Source organism: Rattus norvegicus, chromosome 5 (assembly GCF_036323735.1).
Source record: "Rattus norvegicus strain BN/NHsdMcwi chromosome 5, GRCr8, whole genome shotgun sequence".
Taxonomy (NCBI): Eukaryota; Metazoa; Chordata; class Mammalia; order Rodentia; family Muridae; genus Rattus; species Rattus norvegicus.
The window spans coordinates 142374862-142399812 of NC_086023.1; the positions used below are offsets into that span (position 1 = coordinate 142374862).

At 48.9% G+C, this 24951-nt stretch overlaps 3 protein-coding genes across 10 annotated transcripts in view; 2 read left to right on the top strand and 1 right to left on the bottom strand.

Annotated features, from left to right (window-relative positions):
• The window catches only part of Mtf1 (metal-regulatory transcription factor 1), a 44787-nt gene extending 27838 nt beyond the window's left edge, over positions 1-16949 (top strand). For 3 of the 6 annotated variants that reach the window (XM_063288016.1, XM_039110342.2, XM_039110343.2), the window contains 5 exons: positions 288-365; positions 7737-7839; positions 8207-8805; positions 12015-12078; positions 13617-14361. In XM_063288016.1, coding sequence (XP_063144086.1) covers positions 288-365; positions 7737-7839; positions 8207-8805; positions 12015-12078; positions 13617-13813 — 1041 coding nt within the window. In that variant the 3' untranslated portion in view covers positions 13814-14361. Of the gene's footprint in view, positions 1-287; positions 366-7736; positions 7840-8206; positions 8806-12014; positions 12079-13616 lie in introns of all 6 variants that reach the window. The other 3 variants (XM_006238884.5, XM_063288017.1, NM_001108677.1) reach the window with 2 other exon arrangements.
• A 1880-nt stretch (positions 16950-18829) lies between these two features.
• C5h1orf122 (similar to human chromosome 1 open reading frame 122) lies at positions 18830-19943 on the bottom strand. 2 transcript variants are annotated; one of them, NM_001108678.1, is made up of 3 exons: positions 19850-19943; positions 19561-19762; positions 18906-19308 (listed from the first exon to the last, which is right to left on the bottom strand). In NM_001108678.1, the coding sequence occupies exons 1-3, from the start codon at positions 19882-19884 to the stop codon at positions 19213-19215; spliced, it is 333 nt and encodes a 110-aa protein (NP_001102148.1). In that variant the 5' UTR covers positions 19885-19943; the 3' UTR covers positions 18906-19212. The 2 variants fall into 2 exon arrangements, with proteins under 2 accessions (XP_063144088.1, NP_001102148.1); XM_063288018.1 differs by lacking the exon at positions 19850-19943 and having other exon boundaries at positions 18830-19308; positions 19561-19843.
• A 28-nt stretch (positions 19944-19971) lies between these two features.
• On the top strand, positions 19972-24937 carry Yrdc (yrdC N(6)-threonylcarbamoyltransferase domain containing). 2 transcript variants are annotated; one of them, XM_039110147.2, is made up of 5 exons: positions 19972-20496; positions 21021-21135; positions 21228-21427; positions 23493-23635; positions 24193-24937. In XM_039110147.2, exons 1-5 carry the CDS (start codon positions 20105-20107, stop codon positions 24363-24365), a joined length of 1023 nt encoding a protein of 340 aa, XP_038966075.1. In that variant the 5' UTR covers positions 19972-20104; the 3' UTR covers positions 24366-24937. The 2 variants fall into 2 exon arrangements, with proteins under 2 accessions (XP_038966075.1, NP_783194.2); NM_175604.2 differs by having other exon boundaries at positions 20092-20496; positions 21228-21347.
• The last annotated feature ends 14 nt before the right edge of the window (positions 24938-24951 follow it).

Sequence of the window (24951 nt, forward strand, 5' to 3'; positions counted from 1 at the left end):
CCTGTCTTCAGACACACCAGAAGAGGGCAGCAGATCCCATTACAGTTGGTCGTGAGCCACCATGTGGTTGCTAGGAATTGAACTCAGGTCCTCTGGAAGAGCAGTCAGTGCTCTTAACCACCGAGCCATCCCTCTAGCCTGGGTCTGATCTCTCTTAAGTGACATTTAGACCTTAAGGACTGGGTGATCAAGTATTTGCTTATACACTGTACATAATATGCATGGTGCAATAAATAATTTTTATTTATTGTTTTTGTTGTTCAATTAGGATTCTTTTTCTTTCACAGGATACAAATCACTCACTTTATCTGAGTGAGTTGGGCCTTCTGTCCACGGATTCTGAATTGCAAGAAAATTCCAGTTCGGTAAGTTCCTCAAGAGGGCTGGAGTAATTCTCTTTGAAACAGCCTAGCCAATGGAAGCCTCCTGGATTTAACTGTGTCAGTCCATGATGTGGGGGATTCTTTTTTCTACCTTTTGATTGCCTTTGGCCTAGGCCATTTGTCCAGTGGTCTCGTCCCAGAAATTCCTTATGTTACTAATAAGGGCAAATACTCATTGAGCACTGTTCCCAAGGCCCCGGTGCAGCCTACAGTGCAATCAGGCATGGGTGGTTTGGCCTCAAGGATGTATCAGAATCTAGAGGTTCTAGACTTTTCTCAATCCTGCCTGCCTCACTTACCTTAGTTAGCTCACCTTACAGGCCAGATAAAGAAGAGGGCTTCCTATGCAGACGTCTGCTAAGGGGCAAACCCACTCCCATCTTGTCCCTGCAGCTCCATGATGGGTTCACATACATGGAGTCTGAGTATAAGCAGGCCAGCTGCTTGGCCTAGATTTTCTGCCACTCTTCATAATGAATAAATGTAATTGAATGTGTTTAAACACTGGCTGACTGACTTAGCAGTGTTGTGGGAAAATGCTTCCTGTTTTCTGTTGTTTTGTATTTTGAGACAGTACCACTCAGTGTAGACCAGGCTGCCCTCAAACTCAGGACAGGCTCCCACTTTTGTTGTTGTAAAATTATAAAAAATGGGGACTGGGGATTTAGCTCAGTGGTAGAGCGCTTGCCTAGCAAGCGCAAGGCCCTGGGTTCGGTCCCGAGCTCCGAAAAAAAGAAAAAGAAAAAAAAATTATAAAAAGTGGTTTTCCTTTACCCTGCTAGGTTCGGCACCGCAGTGTCCCAAGATACCTGCTAGATATCTTGCCAGAATGACACATCCTAACTCCATGGCAGCCCCAGACTAGCAGCCCCACACTCTCTTACACTTAAATCTGCACATGAAAGAACACACAACACAGTAACCTCTGATCCAATTGATAAGATGTAACTGCCCACCTAAACATACAAAGCTCTGTACACATCCATCCCTTAAGAATATTCCTAACAACCTGTAAATACAGAGCGGAATCTTAACGTCAGCCTCCATGTTGTCTCTCTGCCGCTACTCTTGCTGTCTCCTCCTGTCTCCTGCTCCTTTCTGTTCCAGTCTCCTCCCCTTCCCTCAGACTTTTCTCCCGCCCATCCTTCCTTCTTATCCAATGACAGGCCTCGTTCTATCTTGTACCTGCCTCACCTGTGACATCATCCCACATTGCCATCTGTTGTTGTAATAATATAAAAAATAAAACGGTCTTTTTTCCCACTCTAGGTCCAGCACTACAGCGCCCCAAGGTATCTGCTAGATAGACATCTTCATCTCAGTCAGCAAAGCGTCTCACCCGCTCTGCTCCATCCCCTATCACACCGCCCAAGGCCTCTCTCTGAGCCTTTGTGGCATCCCACACACACTCTCTCAAGTTCAGTTCTCCACATGAAAGACCACACAACACAATAGCCTTTGATCTAATTGATAAGATAAATTGCCCACCTAAACATACAAGGTCCAGTACACATCCATCCCTTAAGAACATTCATAAAACCCATAAAGGTGCAGCGTGGAATCTTGACGTCAGCCTCCATGTTGTCTCTTCGCAGCTACTCTTGCTGTCTCCTCCTGTTTTCTTCTCCTTTTCATTCCAGTCTCCTCCCCTTCCCTCAAACTTTTCTTCCTGTGACATCATCTCACACACTTTAGCCTTCCAGATGCTGGCTCTACAGATGTGAGCTAGCACACTGAACTGGAAAACTATTTCTTGAAGCGTGGGGAGTTAATACAGTCAACAGTAGCGTTTACAGACTGTAGGTTCTCACCTAGGTGTGATGGTTCACCTCCCATTGGTAGTAGAATGAAGCAGGATGATCACCTGAGACACTTCGGAGTAACCTGAGACCCTTCTCTAAGGAAGAACAAAAGTACAGAATCAGTTGTATCTGGGGGCTGGACTTAGGCAAGCACGATTCCCTGAGTTCCACCCTCACCTTCTGTGTGTGTGCTTGTGTGTGTGTGTCTTAGGGTTTTACTGCTGTGAACAGACACCATGACTAAGGGAAGTCTTATAAAGGGCAACTTTTTTTTTTTTTTTGGAGCTGGGGACCGAACCCAGGGCCTTGCGCTTCCTAGGCAAGCGCTCTATCACTGAGCTAAATCCCCAACCCCTAAAGGGCAACATTTGATTGGGGTTGGCTTACAGGTTCAGATGTTCAGTCCATTATCATCAAGGTAGGAGCTTGGCAGCATCCAGGCAGACACAGTGCAAGAAGAGCTGAGAGTTCTACATCTTCATCTGAAGGCTGCTAGTGGAAGACTAACTTCCAGATATCTAGGACAAGAGTATTAAAGCCCACACCCACAAGACCACACCTTCCAACAGTGCCACTCTCTGGGCCAACCATCACAATGTATATACACTCGCACATGCACACTAGTGTGTTACAGCACTGGGAACTTTAATTTAGGGCCCGATACATGCTAGGCAAATATTCTGCCTCTGAGCTAAATCCTCAGCCCAGATAGAAAAATTTCATAGCTAATATTTGTTCATAGACATAAATTTATATTTATACAAATAGGAAATCTTGGTGGAGAAAAAATAAAACCAAGCATGCTTGTATATGCTTTTAATCCTAGTACTTGGGGGGATAAGGCAGGAGGATTGCCAGAGATTCGAGGTAAACATATAAGTGAAACCTTCTCAGATAAAGTTAAGCTTGATAGATGGACATTAAGGTGAATACGTATAGACCTAGCACTTGAGAGGTACAGGCAGCAAGATTACAGACTCGGGGAACTATGCAACCCCCCCTGCAAAAAAAAAAAAAAAAAAGCAGTACTAGGGGACATTTAGAACTGAAAATTGAATAAATTCAAAGCCAGGGTCTGTCAAGACTGGTCAGTGGGTAAAGCACTCAACACTCTAGGCTCATGAGCGATGAGCAGTCTCAGGAGTCTCCATGAAGTTATAGAGAATTGCTTTCCCAGAGCTGTCCTCTGATCTCCATAGGCTCTGTGGCTCCACCTCATGTGTGATTTATGCAAAGAAGCAGCACTGTGGAAGATTCTTAGGTTAGACTTAGCAGTGACTCAATGGAAGAGAATCATGCAAGTCGGAGATAGCTTGATTGGAGGACAAATGCAAAGAAAATTAACTTTCCAAAGTTTAAAGCGTCTAGGATCCCCTGAGTTACCTAAGACTTCTGGGTACAGCATTCCTTTAACGTGTATTTACTCCATGCATGCGCACAAATGTTGCACTTGTGTGTACAAATACATGCCACAGCACACACTTGGGAGTCAGAGGTCACTTGGATTCTGGGGATTGAACTAAGGACCTCAGACTCACACAGGCAGCCTCCTTTGTCCACAGGGCCATCTCGACCAACATTTAACTGTAGTGCATAGCCGAGAAGTTGATGCTGGCCAGGACCATGATAACGTTTAGAAGATTTCAGGGGCTCTGAGGCCACCAGGGAAGATACCTGATAGGTGGAGACCATAAGGAGTTGGCGAAAAGTGAGGCCATTTCCAGCATAGTTATCTTTGTCAAGAGAAGAATCCTGTCCCCTCATCTAACTATCTGCTACGCACCTGGCACCAAGTGTTTATCCCAGATTTGGAGAGTTTTTTAGTCTTTTCACCCAAGGACACAGTTCCTTAGAGCAGTAAGACCATTGTGATGTTTCTTAATAGTGGGAACTTGGTACTCTGAAATGGCAAATCTGTATGAGATTATTGTCTTAAGGGTGTCTGTGTAAATGTCCTAGAAATGAACTTGATTTGCTCCGGCTTTTGAGAAGGGGCTGGATCTACCAGGCTGGGCCTTTTGGCCGCTGAGCTTGAGCTCATGTGGCTCTGGTTAAGTCCGGTGTTTTTCCTGCGCTGACCCAGAGCTCAGCCCGCCCTCACCTCTGTTTTGGAGAGTCATTCCCATACTTCTGCAGCCAGGGCCTTTGCTCTGCAGCCTGACAGGGCTTCCTCCCCTTGCTCCTCTTCCTCCCCTGCTCCCCCTCTCCCTGGTTTGGAGCCTTTCTGGAGAAGCTTTGTCCGTGCACAGAGGGGAAGTACCTTACTGTGAGTCCTCAGACGATGGCACCAGCGCAGACAGACCAGTTTCCCGTGGTTTGGCTTTTATGCTTGGGATCATGTTTGCTTCCATTCACTTTTTCTCTTGGAACTCTCAGTTTAAGAACTAATTGTAGCCTTGTGTGCACACCTGCAATCCCAGCTCTTGGGAGGCAGAGGCAGGAGGATTCCTGTAAGGGTGAAGTTGATTTACATAGTGGCCAGCTGGAACTGCACAATGAAGTCCTCTGTGGAGACAAGAACAGAAGAAAAACTTGATTTACAATACAGTACCTTCTTTGAAACAGGATCTGGCTATATAGTCAGTACATGCTGCCTTCAAACTCGCAGTGATCCTTCTGTCAGAGTTCTGGAATTACAGGCTTGAGCCACAAAATCCTTCTTACACAGACCTCTTGTTTCCTCCCTCCTCTCCCCCTCCCTCCCTCATCCCCAGTCTCACCAGTGAGATCTCTTAGAACTCTTGGTGCTGCTGTGCACAGTGGAGAGGTCGATGCTCACCGTCTGTGTTCCTTTGAGGCGGAGTCTCTTTGCTGTGTTTCCACCAGGATTGCTAGTTCCTGAGCTGGGGATGCTGTCTCCTGTCTCCTGTCTCTCTGGCTGTGAAAAGCTGGAATTGTGTAGGCTCATTCTGCTCTCTGTAGCCTTTGGTGTGTCTTCTGCATATTCACACTCAGGTCTTCACACTTGTCTGAGCCCCTCAGATTTCCTCTTTGTCCCCCCTCCCCCCAATCTTTAAGTTTGTTCTTTTGTGACAGGATCTCACTCTGTAGCCCAGGCCAGCACTAACAGACCTCACCCTCAGCCTCCAGGATCCTGTGTTTACAGGCAAGAGCCACCGTGTAAACCGGGTCGCTTTCAGTTACTTTTATTTGCAGTTCACATAATACAGTCTTTACTTTAGTCAGACAGTGATGGAGTACACCTTTAATTTTAGCACTTTGGAGGCAAAGGCAGGCAAATCTCTGAGTTCAAGTCTAGCCTGGTCTACATAGTGAGTTCCAGGATAGCCAGGAATACACAGAGAAACCCTGACTCAAAAAACAAACAGACAAACCCTTTATTTTAACCACGACTTAACTTTGGGAGTCCCTGGCTTGCACTGTTCCAAGATGCATTTGACTGAAGCCTTTGGGCAACTTGGGCACATTCACTCAAGGGTGTCACAGCTGTTCCTACCTGCTGTCACCCTAATTTCTCTTGCTTTCCTGGACTTTTATTGCCACATAGAATTCTGAGATGGAAGTGGACTGTAAACAGGAGAATTAAAGTTTCCTCTCATTTTGTTAAATTGTGTAGGAGGGAAAGGGGGGTGAGGTGTGTGCAGATACCTATGGAAGCCAGAGGCTTTCCTCTGAAGTTGGAGGTCCAGGTGGTTGTGACCATGGGTGCTGGGGACTGAGTTTTGCAAGAGCAGTGTGTGCTCTTAACAACTGAGCTGTCTCTCTGGGTTTTTAAATGCCTTTAGCCTATGGCATTTGATAAGTATAAAGTTTTCACAGAGTTTTGTTACTGAAGTTTTTAGGTTGGTCTGATTTCTTACTGTGGTACATTAGAATGTCATACTGTCTAACAACCTTGGAAGATAATATGTCACTACTGCATCAGAGGGGCAAACTGTAGGAAATTAATTATCTCAGCTTGTTTTGTTGCTGACAATGTAGTACCACAGTTTTACAGAAGAGATATTTACTGACTCACAGCTCTGGAAGCCCAAAGTTGATGGGCTGGATATGTGTTCCTGTGTGTGCAGGCATAAGACCCACCTCCCCGATGCTGGCGCGGGTCAGGGGTCACTATCCTCTGTCACTCTCTACTTTAGTTGTTGGGGCAGTCTCTTATTGAACCCAGAGCTCACCATTGTGACTAGACTGGCTGGTCAGCGAACCCCAGGAATCAATCCTCCTGCCTCTGCCGCCAAAGTGCTGAGAATGCAGGCATGTGCCTCTGTCTTTTATTGTTATCATGCTTGTCTTTATTCATTCATTTTGTGGGGATGTGGGCACTAGGCATCCAAACTCAGGCCCTCTGATTGCATGGCAAGCGTGTTACAGACTAAGCCCTTGACCCCACTCCTTTATTTTGGGGGACAAGGTCCTCCACATGTAGCCCAGGCTACCCTTAAACCTGGGCTGGCCTTGACCTGCCTCCATGTCAAAAACTTGTGTCCTTGGTGACAGATATGTGCTTTAGCGGTGGCTTTTCTGGCAGGAAGGTTGAGCATCAATGTCCTGGTCTCTTTCCTTCCTTTTCTGATTTTCAGCACAGACCAGCCTGGATCTCACTATGTAAACCAGGTTTGCCTGGAACTGACAAAGATTCACGCATCTGTGCTACCCAAGTGCTTGGGTTAATGGCTTGGGCTGCCCTGCCTAGCCTCTCCCCTCTTTCTGAAGCCAGTAGCCTCCTGTCAGACCTCACTATGGTGACCTCATGTGACCGTCACTGACCTAAGCTTTATGAGGCTAAAGCTCTAGCCTGAGTTTCATTCTCTTTTTAAAAAAGGAATCGCTTTGGCTTAATTTCCATGAGTTTCCATGACGCAAATCACTGCAGTAATGTACAGACTGCAGTCTCATTTGTTTGTAGGTTTGGTCTTTAAAACAGGGCTTATGAGATTTGGGTTTATTTTTGTGTCCATGAGTGTTTTGCTTGCACACTGCATGGCTGTAGCCCATGGAGGCCAGAAGAGGATGTTGAGTCCCCTGGAGTTATAAATGACTGATAGCACCGCATGGATCCAGGGTGCACCCCACTCCTAGCCTCCTCCTACCCCTAAATCCCCTCCTTTCAATTGCCATAAATATTTCAGGCTTTGTGGATCCCCTAGTCCCTGTCACAGCTACTTGTCCCTGCTGATGTATTGTGAAAATGGCATCCCTGTGTACATATCTGCATTCCCGCAGAACTTTATACAAAGGCTGGTCATCCTGGTCATCAGCCTGCAGTCAGAGCTACCGATTGATTCTTCATGGCTCAGTGTCAGGGAAACATGTTCCTTTGCAGAAGGGGGAGACAGATAAATGCTGGCCGTGATGGCTCACACCTGCGGTCCTGGTGCCCAAAACCCAAGAGTTGAGTGCTGGGGCCATAGATCGGGAGTGGAAGGCTTGCCTGAAGAGTGCCGGGCCCTAGGTCAGTCTCTAGGACCTACAGAAAGAAGTTAGAGGCCGGAGTCAAATCAAAAGGTCATTCTAGTTCCTCTGCTTGTGTGTGTCCTTCAAAGGGAGGACTTTGTCAGGATGGCAAATCTCACAGCTCTCTCCCTGTCAGACACAGGACCAGGACCTCAGCACAATTTCACCAGCAATCATCTTTGAATCAATGTTCCAGAATCCTGACGACCCTGCGATTCAGGATGACCCTCTGCACACAGGTGTGCTTCACTTTCAATCCACCTGCTTCCAACCCTGTGATGCTCGAGGAAGGTCTCCTTTTCAATCTCTTGCTGGCTTCAGAAACCCTGCAGTAGCTGTGGGCTTTCCCCCTTCTAGTGTGCTGCCTTGTTCACGAGTGGATGAGGCCCACAAATCAGGCTTCTTACGTGTGGAGGTAACACTGAGCTAGAGTGGAAACATCTGTGACATGTGTATGATAGGAAGCCTGGCACTTGGACCTAAGGCAGAGAAGAAAGAAAGCAGGGTGGGCCCCCCTAGCAGCAACGTGGTAGGCCCATAAAGACGGTCTCTGTGGTGCCTCTAAGGCTTGAGATGTGGATACATGCTTCTTTTTTTCCTTGACAGCTGCCTTGATTGACAGCTTCAACGGAGATGCAGAATCTGTCAGTGATGTCCCACCGCCTGCAGGAAATTCAGCGTCTTTATCTCTTCCACTTGTACTGCAGCCTGGCATCTCCGAGCCACCCCAGCCTCTGCTGCCAGCCTCAACTCCGTCCGCTCCTCCACCTGCTCCCTCCCTAGGACCTGGTTCCCAGCCAGCTGCATTTGGCAGCCCCCCTGCTCTCTTACAACCTCCAGAAGTGCCTGTTCCCCACAGCACACAGTTTGCTGCTAATCATCAAGAGTTTCTTCCGCACCCCCAGGCGCCACCCCAGACCATCGTACCAGGACTCTCTGTTGTTGCTGGGGCTCCTGCATCAGCAGCAACAGTGGCATCAGCCGTGGCAGCACCAGCCCCACCACAAAGTACTACTGAGCCCCTGCCTGCTATGGTCCAGACTCTGCCCCTGGGTGCCAACTCTGTCCTAACTAATAATCCCACCATAACCATCACCCCAACTCCTAACACGGCAATCCTGCAGTCCAGCCTAGTCATGGGAGAGCAGAACTTACAGTGGATATTGAACGGTGCCACCAGTTCACCACAAAACCAAGAACAAATTGTAAGTATTACTCATAAGCACACCCAGGGGGTGATATGCATATAGAGGACATGTCTGTCCATCTGTCTGTCCTTCCCTCTTCCTTCCTTCCTTCCTTTCTTCCTTCCTTCCTTTCTTCCTTCCTTCTAACAGTACTAAGAATTGAACCTAGGGCTTCACACATGTTTGGCAAGGCTGTACCACTGAGTATATCCCCAGCTTCCAATCTTTTATTTCAAAAGAGAAATGGCTAGCATGTCTGTCTTGAAACAAGTATCCATGTAGCTATTTCCCCTGATAAAGTATTGCAGATCCAGGGGAATGGATAGGATATATCTAAGATAAAGACACAGAAAAACAACTTGACAGTTCCCTAGTGAAAGCACCTAAGGAATATTCCCTCTGAAGCTAATCACCCTGTAGTGCATGCCCGTCCTGTGGCCTGAGGGCAGGTGTGTCCCAGGAGAGCAGTGGATTGGGATCAATGTTAGCAGATCACAATATTGGCCTTATAACATCGGAAGGTTGCACCCTCCTTTCAGGAGAGCAGACCCACGCTTTGCCACACATGCTGAGGCAGTGCTCCACCCCTTAGCGTGCCCAGGGCTCCAGGGTACCTTTCTGGCTCTCCACATTGGTTCTTAATAACTCTGGAAACGGCATGGCCAGCGTGGCCTTGTGTCTTGAGAGCCTAGTTGCCAGATTCTCTACTGGAGGATACAGAAAAATGAAGAGCATGGTTTATTTTAAGATGCGCATCAAGTGAGGAGACTAAAATATTAATATTACCAAAAGGTGAAGAGCCCGATAATAATACCGGCACTAAAGCAAAACAAAGCAAAGCCCTTTGGTGGCGCTCTTACCTTATGAGAAAGGGACGGCTGTGCCCTCTCTTAGGATGCGTATTTGTTTTTGAGAGAAGGAACATGGTGTGCCATGGCATGTGTGTGGAGCATTTGAGACAGGGTCTCTCTACGAGCCCTGGCTGTCCTAGAACTCACTGTAGACCAGGCTGGTGTCAGACTCACAGAGATCTGCCTGCCCCTCGGTCTCCGCCTCTGCCTCAAGTACTGGGATAAAAGGCCTTTGCTACCAGGCCTACTCTGCTAAGGTATCTTGCCAGCGCTTTTTAAATTTTTTTTTCAGGTTTATTTTACTTTTTGTATATGGATGTGTTGTCTTTGTGTCTCTCCACCCCATGCTAGCCAGGTGCCCTCAGAAGCCATAATAGGGTGGCTGGCCCATACAAAGCAAAGTTGAGGTTTGAAAATAGGCAGGTTGTCCCCTGAGCTGTGCTTCCACTGGAGGGGTCAGCTCCTCAGAGGCTTGCACGACCACACACATCAAGTGGGTCCTGAGCCTCGGCTTTAAACAAACTGGAACCGCAGTGTGGAAATGATTGGGTAGCCACAGGTGGAGGCAGCTTGTTTGCCTGTGTGGTGGTTGGGGTCACTGGAGCCTTTCCAGTATTCTGTCCCAACAGCCACTTAGAGTCTATTGTTTTTCTGGATCTGCGCCCCCCCCCCCCAGCTTTTAAAACAAATGTCATTCTTTTCCCATGTGAATCATTTACATATATTTAAATATGGGCTTCATGACTATGATACCTTTGCCTAGGACAAATGGGCAAAAGTAAGTTTAAGGCCAGCCTGGGCTAGAAAGCCAGATCCTGTGTGTGTTCACCCCCCCTCCCCCGCCCAAAAGTAAAGAGCTGAGGGAGGATCAAGCACTGGGACCTCCATCCTTTTTTATCCCCGCCTTGGGGACTAACCAATGCAACTGTTGTACTACTGAGCCACATTCCACAGCCTTGCATCAGGTCATTTTATAGTTCTGTCTATGTCCATTTTGTTGTACATTAAAGTAGGAGAGACAGAGAGACAGACAGAGACAGACCTCCTAGAGCCGGGAGACCTCCTAAAGCCAGGGGAGATGGTGCATGACTTTAATCTCAGTGCTGTACAGAGGTAGTTAAAGTTCCAGGACAGCCAGGACTACACAGAGAAACGCTGTCTCAAAAACAAACAAAAAAGGATGCCCCTTTAAGACAAGACTTGAAGAATACAGAAATAATATTTTTTCTGTGAGTGGGTGCTTTGCTTGCATTTGTGTCTGTGTACCATATGTGTGCAGTGCCTGTGGAGGCCAGCAGAGGGCACTGGGTCCCCTGGGACTAGAGGTAGAGACTGCTGCCCTGTAGGTGCCACTGTGAGCGGCCACGTACATGGTGGGAATTGAACTCTGTCCTCTGGAAGAACAACCAGTGCTGCTGAGTGCTGAGCCATCTCTCCAGCCCCTTGAAAACCTTTACTGTAATAGGAAGTAAAGTGCAATTCTAATGCAGGTTGGTTTGCTTGGGGTTTTTGTTGTTGTTGCTGTTTTGTTTTGCTTGTTTCGTGTTTTGAGATGAAGGTATCTTGCATTATATCTGATTTTAAACTTACTATGTAGCCCAGGCTGGCCTTGGGCTTCTAGCCTTGGCCTCCTGAGGACCGTGTGCCTGAGCACAGTTTATGGTCTGGATGGCACCGTACGAAGGCTGGTTGATATGTGCTGGCTCTAAGCCGAGTGTCTCGTGTGCCTTCTCATTCATCTTCAGAGCCCTTGACAGGCTCCTCAGACATCACCCCAGCTTTTATAGGGAAACATGGATCTAATCAGTTCAATCACTTGGCTTCGCTCTCAGCTTGGGAGGTAGAGGCAGGTGCATCAGAAGTTCATGAGAACGTGTGTCAAAAGACAAAAAACAAGTGACAAAGTCCAGCTCATTGCACGTGAATCTGGTCTAGCCAAGTCCAAGCCCAACAGTGGGACAGTCCTGAGCCTCGGAGGGCTGTGTGCTCATGGTGACAGCCCAGTGAACACTGCAGACCCCGAGGCGGGAAGGAACACCATAGCTTGCACAGGAGAATCGGTGGACAAAACCAGCCCAGACTTTCCTCTTGAGAAGGCCATCGCTTGAGAAAAGCAACCTTGAAGGGGGTCTCAACACATACAGTCCACTAGACTAGGCCACTGGGAGACAGTGAAGTAACGGGGACAAAGCTGGCTATATGTCAGCATGAATGTCAAACAGGGCAGTGACCTCATACCAGTGCACAAACAAGAAGCCCAAACACTGAGGTTTCTGTCTTGGGCGATCGCTGCAGCTGGGGGTGCTTTGGAGCCTGGGATGGCTGCCGCAGTGGAGTGGCTGTCAATGTGATTTTGTTGTGTTGTGTTTCCCTCAGCAGCAAGCATCGAAAGTGGAGCAGGTGTACTTTACCACCGCAGTACCAGTAGCCAGTAGCACAGGTATGAAATTCCTCATTAGCTTTAAAGGAAGTTCTCTGGCCTCTTTGACCTTGCTTCACTTGTTAATTGTTTAAGTTGACATTCTGTAGTTCACTGAGTAGCCCATGTTCTTGTGGTGACCACAAGCCAGCATGGTGCTGGCGAAAACATGGGCTCCGTTCTTTATGTAGTCCAACTGTTTCCCCTTGGATGGAGCTTGTAAGCAGAACCAGGGGGAGAAGGTTAAATCACAGTTAATGCTAAAGAGGGCAGTGGACTCCTGGGGCTCTTGTCTAATTACAGTAAGAAGCAGCAGCATCTAGGGCAGAAACAGAGCTGGAAGGGACTCAACTCTATCTGAGTGTTCGTTTCCTCTTTCACTCGGACTGAGGATTGAACCCAGAAACTCACACATGCGAGTCAAGCTCTCTACCACTGAGCTGTATCCCAGCCAGAACTTTTACTTGAAACCTTTTCTTTTTACGTCCTAAACCCAGAACCAGGCATGGTGGTGCAGGCCTGCACTGCCAGCACTGTGAGGCTAAGGGCAGGATGATTGAGAAAATTTAGCTCTTGAGCTCCAGGTTAGCCTGGGCTACATAGTGACTTCAAGATCAGTCTGGTAGAATCCTGCAGTGGCTAGCCAACTGAAATAATTAAGGAGAGCTGGGCGGTGGTGCCGTGTGTGCACTCTGGAGGCAGAGGCAGGCGGATCTCTGTGAGTTTGAGGCCAGCCTGGTCTACAGAGTGATTTCCTGGACTACACACAGAGAAACCTTGTCTTGGAAAAAATGGGGGCCCACAGAGATTCATTGATTCACAAAGGTCATAAATGAACTCATAGGGAGCCTCTGACCACCTCATTCCTACCCTGTGACCTCTTCCTCGCCTTCAGCTCTGTTTTACACAGAGCCTGACTGAGTACAGGGCATACGTGTGCGTGACACACGTGAGGGTGAAATGAGAGTGCATGTGAGTGCACACATACAAGGCTGGCTGACTAGGAGATCACATGAGCCACATAGAGAAGGGGCTGGGGGTCTGAGCAGGTCCTGTGCTGTGTAGACAGTTCTGGAATGCAAGCAGCAGTGCTGTGTGCAGTGCCTGGAGCTCAGTACTGCCTATCATTGGTAGTCGCTTGCACAGCCCGCAGGGACCACCGCCTGGGGCAGAAGAGAGCAGGGAGCCAGCTGGTCCTTGAAAGATGTGGGCACTTCTCTGCCTGCAAGTTTAATAAAAGGAAGAGCCCAGAGTATGAAGAGGAGAAGGGTGGTGCCTGCTATAGCTGCACTGACACGGCAGGGAGACAGGGTGCACCTAGATTATGTGGATAGCTCTTCTAAGAAAGAAGCATCATCTTGGATGGGAGAATCCTCACAGGCTTTTTCCCTGAGAAAAAACCTGGACCAATTTAAAGCACAGCAAAACCCAAAGCATGGTGTCTTTCCTACCTATCATGCCTGCCTCCCAGCATTCAGTTCTCCCCAGCCCTTTACTCCCCTACCCCTCATGCCTGTTCCTGGCCACTTGAAGAGCAGTCTCTCTCGCCTCTCTCACAGGGAGCTCTGTTCAGCAGATTGGCCTCAGTGTTCCTGTGATCATCATCAAACAAGAGGAGGCCTGTCAGTGTCAGTGTGCGTGCCGGGACTCTGCGAAGGAGCGGGCGGCCGGCCGGAGAAAGGGATGTTCTTCCCCACCCCCTCCAGAGCCGAACCCCCAGCCTCCTGATGGGCCCAGCCTGCAACTGCCACCCTAGACTTCTCCCTCATCCCTGCCCCCCTCATCCTCCTCCACCGGACCCTCTTCCTGTGAGCAAAGCAGACAGGCTGAGGCTCCTCAGACCCTCCAAAATGTTAAGTGCCATGGATGTGTCAGAGTTCCTGTCCCTCCAGAGCCTGGACACCCCGTCCAATCCGGTTCACAGTGAAGCACTACTGCAGGGGTAGAGGAAAGAGCCTGGCCAGCAGCTTCTCCAGGGGAAGGGCCTGTGCGCACCCCTCCAGGAACAGGGTGAGCAGGGAGTGCCGGCCGGGTGTGATGCTGCCTGCCGTCATGGGGTCAGAAATTGGAAGGATGAAGAAATCTGCCATCTGAAAGCCTCACCTTTCAGACATATTTTCTTTACTCATACCCCAGGAACATCCATTTTAAGGAACTGATCTTTGGAGGAAAAAACAAAAAAAGAAAAAAAAAAAAAGCTAAGTTATAAGTGAACTGTCTGGCTGCACTGTATGTCACTTTTGCTTATTGTTATGTGAACTTGGAAATTAAGGTTACTTGTATGCATAAAAGTTCTAAATGAAAGGGTGTGGTTTCCATCAATTTGGTACTGCCCATCATTTGCACTGGGGTCATTGTGGATTGGGCAGGAGAGTTCACTGTGCCGGGTGTTGCTCTTCTGTGTCTTTAATCTGAGGCAGCACCTGGAGGGCCAGACCACCGCGCTGTGACAGCGGGTAATGGCAAGGGCAGAGGAGAGCTGTGAGTTAGACAGGGAGAGGTGTTTGTTGTTGGCTTGGTTTCTGTGGAGCTTGGAGTAGAAGCAGAGGGCCGTGCCCTGTATCCTGCTCAGTCCTAGGGGGCAGCTGCAGGCCTCCTGGCCATAGTGAAGATGTGGTTCTGCAGGGCCGAGGCAACTGTTGACAGCTCTGTTGATAATGCTAAAGCGATCTCTAGCACAGCCACAGTCTTTGCCTTCTTGGCTCTTCCCATTTCTCAGTGCTTGTCAGTGCTTGAGGCTTGGAGTTCATCTCTCCTAAGGAAGCGCCTTATTTTATCCTAAAGTAAATGAGAGGCTCGTGGCCAGCGGCTGCCAGGGTCTGCCTGCCTTGGGTGACGTTTGTTTCCTCAGAGCAGAAGGGCTGCTTTTCCAGGGAAAGTACGAGCTAAGGGAGCTGGACGAGGCTTCAGGCGGTCGGCAGGCATCTGGTACCCAGTTCTAGCGAGGCTTTTCTGTCATCCTCTCCCACCTGCATCGCTCTTGTCTCTTAGACTTGCATACAGCCTCATACAGTGCAAACGGTGACATGATCTCTAAACAAACAGGAATAAAAACCTAAAATGATGATATTCTACTCAGGGTAAAACAAAAAATCCCCTTCCACCAAAAAGCCTGAAGCTCGCAGTCAGTTACCTCATTTGGAGTGTTTCGTTGAGTTGTTACAGGACTTTTTTTATTAGTCCATAGAATTACACCCATCTCCTTGCCTTTGACTCCAGGTTATTGCCTCTTCAAACATAAGTACAATCTATAGGAGAATGGGGTGTGGCTGTTCTTTGGTGGCCATTGGTGTTTGGCAAGCTCAGAAGGTAGCTGGATCCGGAGACTAGAGGAGGCCTTTGCCTCCCACAAGAAGCAGGGTCCGGTGCCCCAACAGGACAACCAGAGAGCTGTGTAGGTTGAGCCTTAGGGCCAGCTAGGATGGTGACCCTTGTCTTCAGGCAAGATATTTAAGGACAACTGGCCAAGAGGGTCATGGCAGCAGTATTGAGAAGCGGCACAGGTACAAGCAGCTGATCTCCCATTCCAGGAATGTGAATTTCTGATGTTCTACACCCCTCCCCCCCAAAAAAGTTGATGGGTTTGGGTGACCATAGACCTCCGCAGAAATCCAAAAGGTAGGAAGAGCCCTCTATTGGCACAATGGTTAGTCCTTCTGGGGACCAACTGCTTGGGTGTAGGTTTGTCCTTTGCTGTCTCTGGGATTTGCACTCACAGGAAGCTTTGCAAGTGAGCTTGTACCAAGAGGCAGTGATGGCCCTCCCGCTTACTCTGCCTGTGATGGCTGGGAGCTGCTGACATAGGAAACAGGAGCCTAGGGAGGATGTGTGGAAGGCTTTAATGGTTTAAATATGGCTTCTTGGTTAGCTAGGGCTGTGCTCCTAATGTCCATTCCTGGGTCATTGGCTTTTCACCCTCCACAGTTGGGGTAGTGAAGAAACATTTGAGCAGTGTTGAGACCAAAGTGTTGCTAGGTGAAGGAGTTCAGTGATTTTAGAACACATGAGACTCTCAGATCCAAAGAGCTTTTGGGAAGTGAGGGCTTTGCTTGCAGTCAGTGGTTGTGCAGAGCTGCTGTGTGACCCATGGCAGACACTTCTGCCATCGTTACCAGCAGTCCTCCCCCATCCTTCCACAAGCCCTACCCCTAATGCCAAGGACCTTGGAGAAGACGGAGTCTCCCAGCTAAACAAGAGCCAGAAAGACCCTTCATGGAAAGAGTGTTTTCTCCAGGGAATGACCATAGGTTAGGTAAGGCCAAGAAGAGTGAGTTCAAGCAGGTCACTTTAAGCCTTTCCTTCCACAGCAGCCATCACCACTGTCCCCCTGCAGAGCCTACTGGGGTGACCACTGGTCAGCAGTGGGGCTGTGGACCTAGGAGGTGGTCAGGTAATCTTGGTCCCACCAAACTGCCTTATAAATGTGGCCCTTCCCAGGCAGGAAGGTAAGGCCGAGGGAAGATAGCTCAGGCTCCCTGACGGGGTCTGACCAATCTCATGGGGCAGCACTAGTTTGGCCACAGGAGTGCTGTCATTTATTGACTTACTCTAGTTTAGGAGAGGCCTTGAGATGTGGAGAGCCCTCTAGGTAGAATGTAGCAGGGCTTCTCTTCCCTTTCAGAGTCAATAAATGGGAAAAGGTGGTGTTCCGGGTTAAGGCAGTAGGCTGACGGGGTAATGGAAGTGCCTGAGGTTTTCCTGAGGCTTTGTATGATGCTGAATGTGTCCAGAACCTCATATTGATATTTTAAAGAAATAATAAAATAAAAAGCACTTTAGGTTACTTTATCTTTAACCCAATTGGTGCAATTTCTATTGTGTATGTATATATATACATATATACTTTCCACAAAGTTTTATTTTTTGCTCAGAATAAAAGTTAAGTTGAGGTGTAAAAAGAGCACTTACTTGGGTGCAATATATGCGTAGCTTGACAGTCGTTATCCCACATGGCCCTGGCCTGCCCTGGCCTGGCCTGGTTTTCTGCTCCTTCAGCTCTGTGTTGAAGCTGTCCATTGGAAACCGCTCTTAGCATCTCAGCAGCTGCTCAATCTATGCAAGCCTTTCCCGTGTGTCCGGGGCGCCCCCCTCAGACCCTCGGAGGAACTGCTGCAGCTGTTTCTTCAGACCGTTGTTGAAGCTCCTTTTCACGGCTTCTTGGTCCCCCTGCTCTCTTTCCCCTCTCCCCCCAGGACAGAAACAATTCCTGAAAGGAAGGGTCGGTTGTTCCTAGGTAGAATCCTGGCACCTTTGACTTTCATATCTGTAATCCCATCCATTGAAGGGAAAGGCTTCTCCAGCGTCACTGCGACTTGATTTGTGGACCTGCGCTACTGTTGCACATTTACGGCTTTTTCACACCCCCAATCAGAAATATGTTGGAAGGGGCAGGCAGCACAAGCCATTTCTGTACTACTCTCTGCACCACCGGTGTTGGTGCAGAACGACTTCCATGCTTCATCAAATCCACTTCCTAAGCCTTTAATAATCTCCCTCACCAGCTCCCATTTAGTCTTGAATCCCGGCTGTAGAGGCATTTTAAATATACTTCAGCCAAAGCGAGAGTTTCACAGATGAAGTTTGCAAGTGGTTTTGCTGTGACATGGGTGGGAAATTGTCCATCTCTGAGGTAGAAGGGGATGAGCCACAAAACTAGATGATACCACATATTTCTGATTGGTCTGTCTGTTTGGTCTGTTTCTTACATAGTCTTGGGGTAAGAAAAAGGGGTCTTGTTTCTTATGCCCCTGCTCTTGGGGAGGTTGGTCATCAGCCTGGCATTTCTCAGTTCTCCAGGTGGCACAGGGGCTTCTCAGTCCACATTGAAAGCGCAAGTTAAATTGGATCTGTCAAGATATATTATAGTACAAACTTTTTCTAGAACTGGCATTTAAAAATCATACACTGCTCCTTGGGTGGTGGCCTACTGGGACAAAAATAGGTGATGTCATGTCACTTTCTCAATTCAATGCAATTTCTACTTTTTCTTTTTACAGGAAATGTTTTCATAAAACTTTTTTCCATCAAAATCTAGGGTGTTTATTGCAATATCCTCATGGCCCTTGAGGTGCCAAGTCAGAGGCTTGCCTCCCCTTGCCTCGGGTGTTCTCAGGCTTCCCAAGGGCTGTTTTTGAGTCGACAGTCTGCATCTTTTGTGCTTTGGAGAAAATGTCACTGAGGTTGCCCTTCTCCTGAGAACTCCCCCTTGTCCCACTTTGGGGATGGTGGCTGGAAAACAGGCTTTTCTGTTTGTCTGGCTCAAATCTAGCCAGAAAAGGCCACAAACTCTTCCCTTTTCTAACACAAACTAATGATTGGCCAGTGGTCTTGGTGACAAGTTTTTAAGTCCCAAATAGTTTTATTTGAATTATGTAAAAGTATCAAATTTATTTTAAATGTAAACCATGGGAACAACAGACTTCCACTGAGCGATATGAAAACGTTACAGGTTCAGTACTTCCAAAGGAAGAAACCTCCAACCCCCAAAAAGAATACGAATTTGTATTTTTGAAGAATGTGAAATAATGGTGTTTGCTTAATTGCTCATTTTGTATAAACTTAATGTTGTACTTTAAGATATCTGCTATGAAGTGAAAATTTAACTTTTTGGAATTGAAAAAAGCAATATTAAATACTAATGAAATCTTAATTAAATGCTTATTTAAATCTGGTAGTACCTGTGGCATTACTTCCCATCCCTGTCCCTGGTTGAGATTCTCTTCCCACTACCAGCCATCAAGTCTTGGAGGGACAGAAAGGAAAGGTCAGTCACTAAGGGTCTGCATGTTTCCTTTTAATCAAGACTCTGCTGAAGTGTTTTGTGGGGCTGGGCGCCCCCCAAGCATGAAATGAACATATAATACCACCTGGAACCCCCAAAGCAGACCACACCACTCCGGCCAGCACTGCTGGCCTTCTCGAATCCGAATATTCAACACTGGATGTTCATTGGCTACATTTCAAAGCACAGTACTGCCTTCAGCCAGGACGACGTGGGAATGAACCCAGCTGTTAGTAGAGTTGCCATCCCAGGCTGAGGGCCAAGTACCAGCAACTGCCAGTGAAGACTGGCCCCTTTTGGTGAAGGGAGTTGGTCAGAGTCCAGCCATCGGCCCTGGAAAGGGACAGAAGTCAGGGTGCCCGTATAGGGAATGATCAAGACTCTGCAGCTCCATCGCCAGCATCCTTTGGAAGGCCACCTCTGGTGGATACAGATGGCTGGGGCGACGCTCCGGACTTGGCTGAACCGTTCTAGGTGGAACAGAAAGGGGGGAAAATGAGCCCGGAGGAAAGGCCTTAAGTTAGGCCCCGCAAGAATATGGCCACTTGGCATTTCGACAGTACCATACTTTTTCAAAACCTCACTCAGATCAAAGGAAATTAAGTGTAAAGCCGTGGGGATGCTCTTCCACCTGCCTCCTTTGGGGCGGGGGCGCGAGCGTGGCCAGTGCAGTCAGTGGGAAGACCCCACCTCCCCAGGCCCAGCCCAGAGTGGGCACTGACCCCGCCACCAGCCGGTTCCGGGCGCCGCCGGCCCAGCTGCCGCAGCATCTCCTCGCAGGCGGCGATGGTGTCCAGGAGCTGCCGCTGCCGCTGTTCCACGGCGTCCAGCAGCTGCTGGGCGCGTTCATCTCGGGGCGGCTGCGGGGGTGGCCTCCCGCCGAGCCCCAGCCCCGCCTTCCCACGGTCCACGCCGGCAGCCTCCCTGCCCGGGAGAGAGACCGCGTCAGGGCCGGCGCTGGGAGGCGCGAGGTCGCGGCCCCAACCCACCGCCCCGCGGGCCCGCTCTCACCCCCGTGACCAGCCTGCGCCGGGGCCCCACTCCATCGCCGCCCGTGCCACCCGCCCACCACCCCTTTGCAGTCCGCCCCGGCCCCCGCGCCGCGCGATGATTCCGCTAAGCCGAGCCCCGCCCCGTCCCCACCGTTCTTCTAGTCGCATGGGGGTCGCGGTCCCTTTAAGCTGCCCGGCGCGGAGGCGGGGCCGAGGCTCGCCGGCCGGAAGTTGAGTTCGTGCGTCACTTCCTCCCGGAAGCGAGTCTGGACGGATGTCTACTGCGCGTCCGTGTGCGGGGCTGAGGGCCGCTGTGGCGGCCGGCATGGGGCTGAGCGATGGGCCAGCGGGCTCTAGCCGCGGCTGCCGCCTTCTACGCCCTCCCGCGCCCGCTCCGGCGCTTCCAGGGGCCCGGCTGCTGCGGCTTCCGGAGAGCGAGGCCGTGGAGGCCGCAAGCCCCGAGCGCTCCGGTTGGACCGAGGCGCTGCGGGCCGCCGTGGCCGAGCTGCGCGCTGGCGCCGTGGTGGCGGTCCCAACTGACACGCTGTACGGTCTGGCCTGTTCGGCGAGCTGCTCGGCGGCTCTGAGCTGTGTGTATCGCCTCAAGGGCCGCAGTGAGGCCAAGCCGCTGGCCGTGTGCCTGGGCCGCGTGGCCGACGTCTACAGGTAAGGCTGCCCCGACCCGGCCCCGTTGGGGGCGGCACCGCGGGAGGGGTTTCCGGTGACAGCCTTGGGAGACTGAGGCGCCGAGCGCGGGAGGGGCTTGTCCTGGCTCACCGAGGAATCCGGAACTGGAAATTTGTTGGGAACGCTTAACGCTTGCCAGGATCCTCTGTAGACAGTGGGTCGAAACGCTGAGTTAGGCGAGCGTGGCACTCCTCACTTGGTGCTCTTGTGATGTGCAGAGGGGAGGCTGGTTTCGGGGTAATGTCTTCCAGAAGATAAGACAATTTGGAGTTGTATTCACGTGTCACGGCGCTGTGGTTTTGTCCCCAAAACAAGGGTGAAGACTAAAAGCCCGGGATACTCTGTGGAGTCTGTCTTAATGTCAGAGCCCCGAGGAAAAGGAAGTAGAGAGTTAGGTAGATATCGTTCGTTATACACGCAGAGGACCTCTCTGGCATCCGCCCTAAGTCCAGGAAAGGTTCATCAGGGTGATTTGGCGTGGATTTGTGCTCCTTTGCCTGCAGGTACTGTCAGGTGAGAGTACCTAGGGAGCTCCTGGAAGACCTGTTCCCAGGACCTGTGACCCTGGTGATGGAACGCTCAGAGGAGCTCAACAAAGACCTCAACCCCTTTACTCCTGTGAGTCAGATTTTAGCTTTTTCTGCATCTAAATCAGACTCCTTCAAGCCCTTAATGCCTTTCTCATATTCTCTCTTCCTTTTGCTTCACAGCTCGTTGGCATCCGAATTCCTGACCATGCCTTTATGCTGGACTTGGCCCAAATGTTTGGGGGACCACTTGCACTCACGAGTGCCAACCTCAGCTCCCAGGCCAGTTCTCTGAGTGTTGAGGTGAGAATCGACTGCTGTTTCCTCAAAACCAACATGGCTGACACTGTAATGGGATTGCCTGGCAGAAATTGGGGCCTATGGTGCGTAGGTGAAAAGGTTACCCATTTGGTGTTGGTTAGGGGAGGGTATCCAAAGGAAAGAATCTTGAAAGGGGGCAGGTGGTGCACTTGTAATGCCAGAACAAAGAGGCCAAGGTAAGAAAATCTCAAGGTCAGCCTGAGTTATTTAGGGAGACTTATTTTTTTTTTTTTTTTTTTTCTTTTCTTTCCGGAGCTGGGGACCAAACCCAGGGCCTTGTGCTTGCTAAGCAAGTGCTCTACCGCTGAGCTAAATCCCCAACCCCAGGAGACTTATTTTTTAATGAGTTGTTTTTATTTTATGTACATTGGTGTTTTGCTTGCATGTATGTCTGGGTGGTGGCGTCAGATCTCTGGAATATGGAGGTGCTGACAGTTACGAGCTGCTGTGTAGGTAATGGGAATTGAACCTTGGTCCTCTACAAAAGCAGTCAGTGCTCTTAACTGCTGAACCATCTCTCCTACCCCTAGAAGCTTTATTTATCTCTTAGAAAGTGTTGGAATTGTTTTCTCTTGATGGGCCACGGGGGAGCAGGTGCCAAGGGAGAGCAGATGTATCTTTGAATCTATAATAATAGAAAAGATGCTGGGGTGATGGTGAACATCTTTTTTTTTTTTTTTTTTAATTATTTTTTAGGTTTATTCATTTATTATATATAAGTACACTGTAGCTGTCTTCAGATACACCAGAAGAGGGCACCAGATCTCTTTACAGATGGTTGTGAGCCACCATGTGGTTGCCGGGAATTGAACTCATGACCTCTGGAAGAGCAGTCAGTGCTCTTAACCACTGAGCCATCTCTCCAGCCCGATGGTGAACATCTTTAACCCCAGCACTCAGAAGACTCAGCGATCAGCTGAGTTCCCGGCCTGCCTAATTTACAGAATGAATTTCTGGTCTTCATAGAGAGACCCTATCTCAAAGAAAAACAACAGATTACAGGAAATAAAGACAGCTTTGTGAGGGAAGTAATTGTCAGAGACTTGACAACAGTGCTGAGAAGAATTTGGGACTTTGAAATATTAGTTCTGTTCTGTCACATGGCCATTAAATGACAGTCCCAGTCCCAACTTGTTGCCAGTTCTCTCTGGCCTCTTTCTTTTTGGAGGGGACATGTTTCTGTTTGAGACAGGGACCACTGTGTATCCCAGGCTGCCTGAAACTCAAAATGAGGCTCCTCAGGCCTCCCCATTTTTGGCTCTGTACCAGCACACCTGGCCTCACCTAATTTTTGACTCCTGACCTTATTTTATTTTTACTTGCCAGATAGGCCTGAGACAAGATCACCGTAACCCTTCGACTGTGTGGTTTAGGGCAGATGAGCAGGCAAAGAAACTTCGCTCTGTTCTTACAGCACTTAAATTAGGTGCAGTAAAGGGATGGGGTTTTCTATGCTGGACCTGGGGGCCTTGGAAATGCAGTGTCTGCTTTATTTGCTCTTGGTGGCTATACATTGTGGGGCCGGGTGGGAATCTTCCCAGAGAAGGGGTAAGTTCTTACCTTGTCAACACTCCTGGACCAGCATAGTCATCTGATTTGTAGCTGGTATTGTGATTCCCCTATCGCCAAGACCCTGGCCTAACTGCATTGAAGACTCTTCACCTGGGGCAGAGGGAATCTAGCTCTGTTAACAATACACCCCACAACCATGCTCTGATCCTAACTTCACTGAGGTCTAGGATCAGGCTGCTGGAGCGTCACTGTAGGCGCCTGAGTGAAGTCATTTATATGACTCACACAGATGTGGAAAGACTGGCTCATACCCAGCATGCCACTTTTTGGAGCTAGGCCTCCCCCATCCCTGCAGTACTTGGGATTTCCTTTTCTTACATTAAGGGTTTTTTTTTTTTTTTTTTTTTTTTTTTAATGAAAGATGTAACTTGGAGTGTATCCCTAAGGTGGCTTCAGACTTGGTGCATATCAGATCCTGGGTGTTAATTGTGCCCATGACTTAGCTGACCATAACTAAGAGGTTTCTCCACTGCTTAGAGGACAGTGCTTCAATTTAAATGTGAGCCAAATATTCGAGGTGAATTAATATAGCCATGCCCTTCCTCTCATTCTCAGGAGTTCCAAGACCTCTGGCCTCATTTGTCCCTTGTCATTGATGGGGGGCCAATTGGGGATAGTGAAAGCCCTGAGTGTCGTCTTGGCTCTACTGTGGTTGACTTGTCTGTGCCTGGAAAGTTTGGCATTATTCGCTCAGGCTGGTAAGTATCTTTCTCGTGCCACTGGGGTCTGTGAGGGAGGGAGGATGAAAGAGAAGCTTTAAAATACAGATTTTCACCAGACAGTGTTTTGTTTTTTGTTTTTTGTTTTTTGTTTTTTTTTTTTTTGGTTCTTTTTTTCGGAGCTGGGGACCGAACCCAGGGCCTTGCGCTTCCTAGGTAAGCGCTCTACCACTGAGCTAAATCCCCAGCCCCCACCAGACAGTGTTAATGCATGCCTTTAATCCCAGCACTTGGGAGACAGAGGCAGGCAGATCTCTGTGAGGTCAAGGACAGCCAGGGCTACACATAGAAACCCTGTCTTGAAATCAAAAACTTGACCAAAAACGTACATACCTTCATTACTTTTGCATGGTTGGAGCCACTAAGGCCACAGAGAGGTGGTAAGTAGGCAGGGACTACGTTTGCTGGTATGGCTGGCCTTTTCAGATTCAAGTGTGTTGAACAGTGGGACGGTAATCCCTAAGAGGCTACTCAGATTCTGGTGGGCTCAGTGCCCTGAGAAGTCAAACTCTTAAACTGCCTTCTGTCTTCCTCAGTGCCCTGGAAAATACTACAGCCATCCTCCAGGGGAAATATGGGCTGCTCCCTTCACAGGGGTCCTGTTCATGAAACTTGGGAGGACCCAAGAACCATGCTGGATACTATGTGTCTACTACAGGTTGGCAAAGCCTCATTGGCTGAGGTTCCTGGAGCTACATCTGTAGCCTAGCTTTTTAGGCAGTGTCCTTGGCTCTGAATCCTGTAGGCCAGCCAGAAGCTTCGGGTTGAGCCTTGCACCCAGGGGAAGGTTATATTTACTCTGTAGATTCATGTGTCAACCGAGAATGGAGGGAAGAACATTCTTAGAGTGACCTTATTATTTTAAGTGCCCCTCTCACCCCAGCCCTGCCTATAAGTTAAGTAACTTGACTGCAGAATTAGAATGCATTAAGAGCTGCTTTCTGGTGAACAGTGAAATTTGGTTTCAAACCAGCCAGAAGCACTAATGCAGTCTAGAAGTCTCAGGACCAATGCAGCAAAGTCTAGGAGCCCTGGCCAGAGCTTTCTGGGTACAGGAGAGTGGTCATTTGGAGAAAATTATTCTAGGAGTTCCAAATGAAATAATATTGAAAAATAAAATCTTGACTGTTTTCAGCCAGTGACTTTCTTATTTATTGGTATAGTTCTCTGTTTAATTTATTTAACTCAGAAGTCATCTTTGTTCATATGTCTACCTGGTATTTACATAATTATTTTTAAGTATTTGAACTGTATTTCTTTATTAAATATTTCTTCTACAAACAGTTGTAAATGGT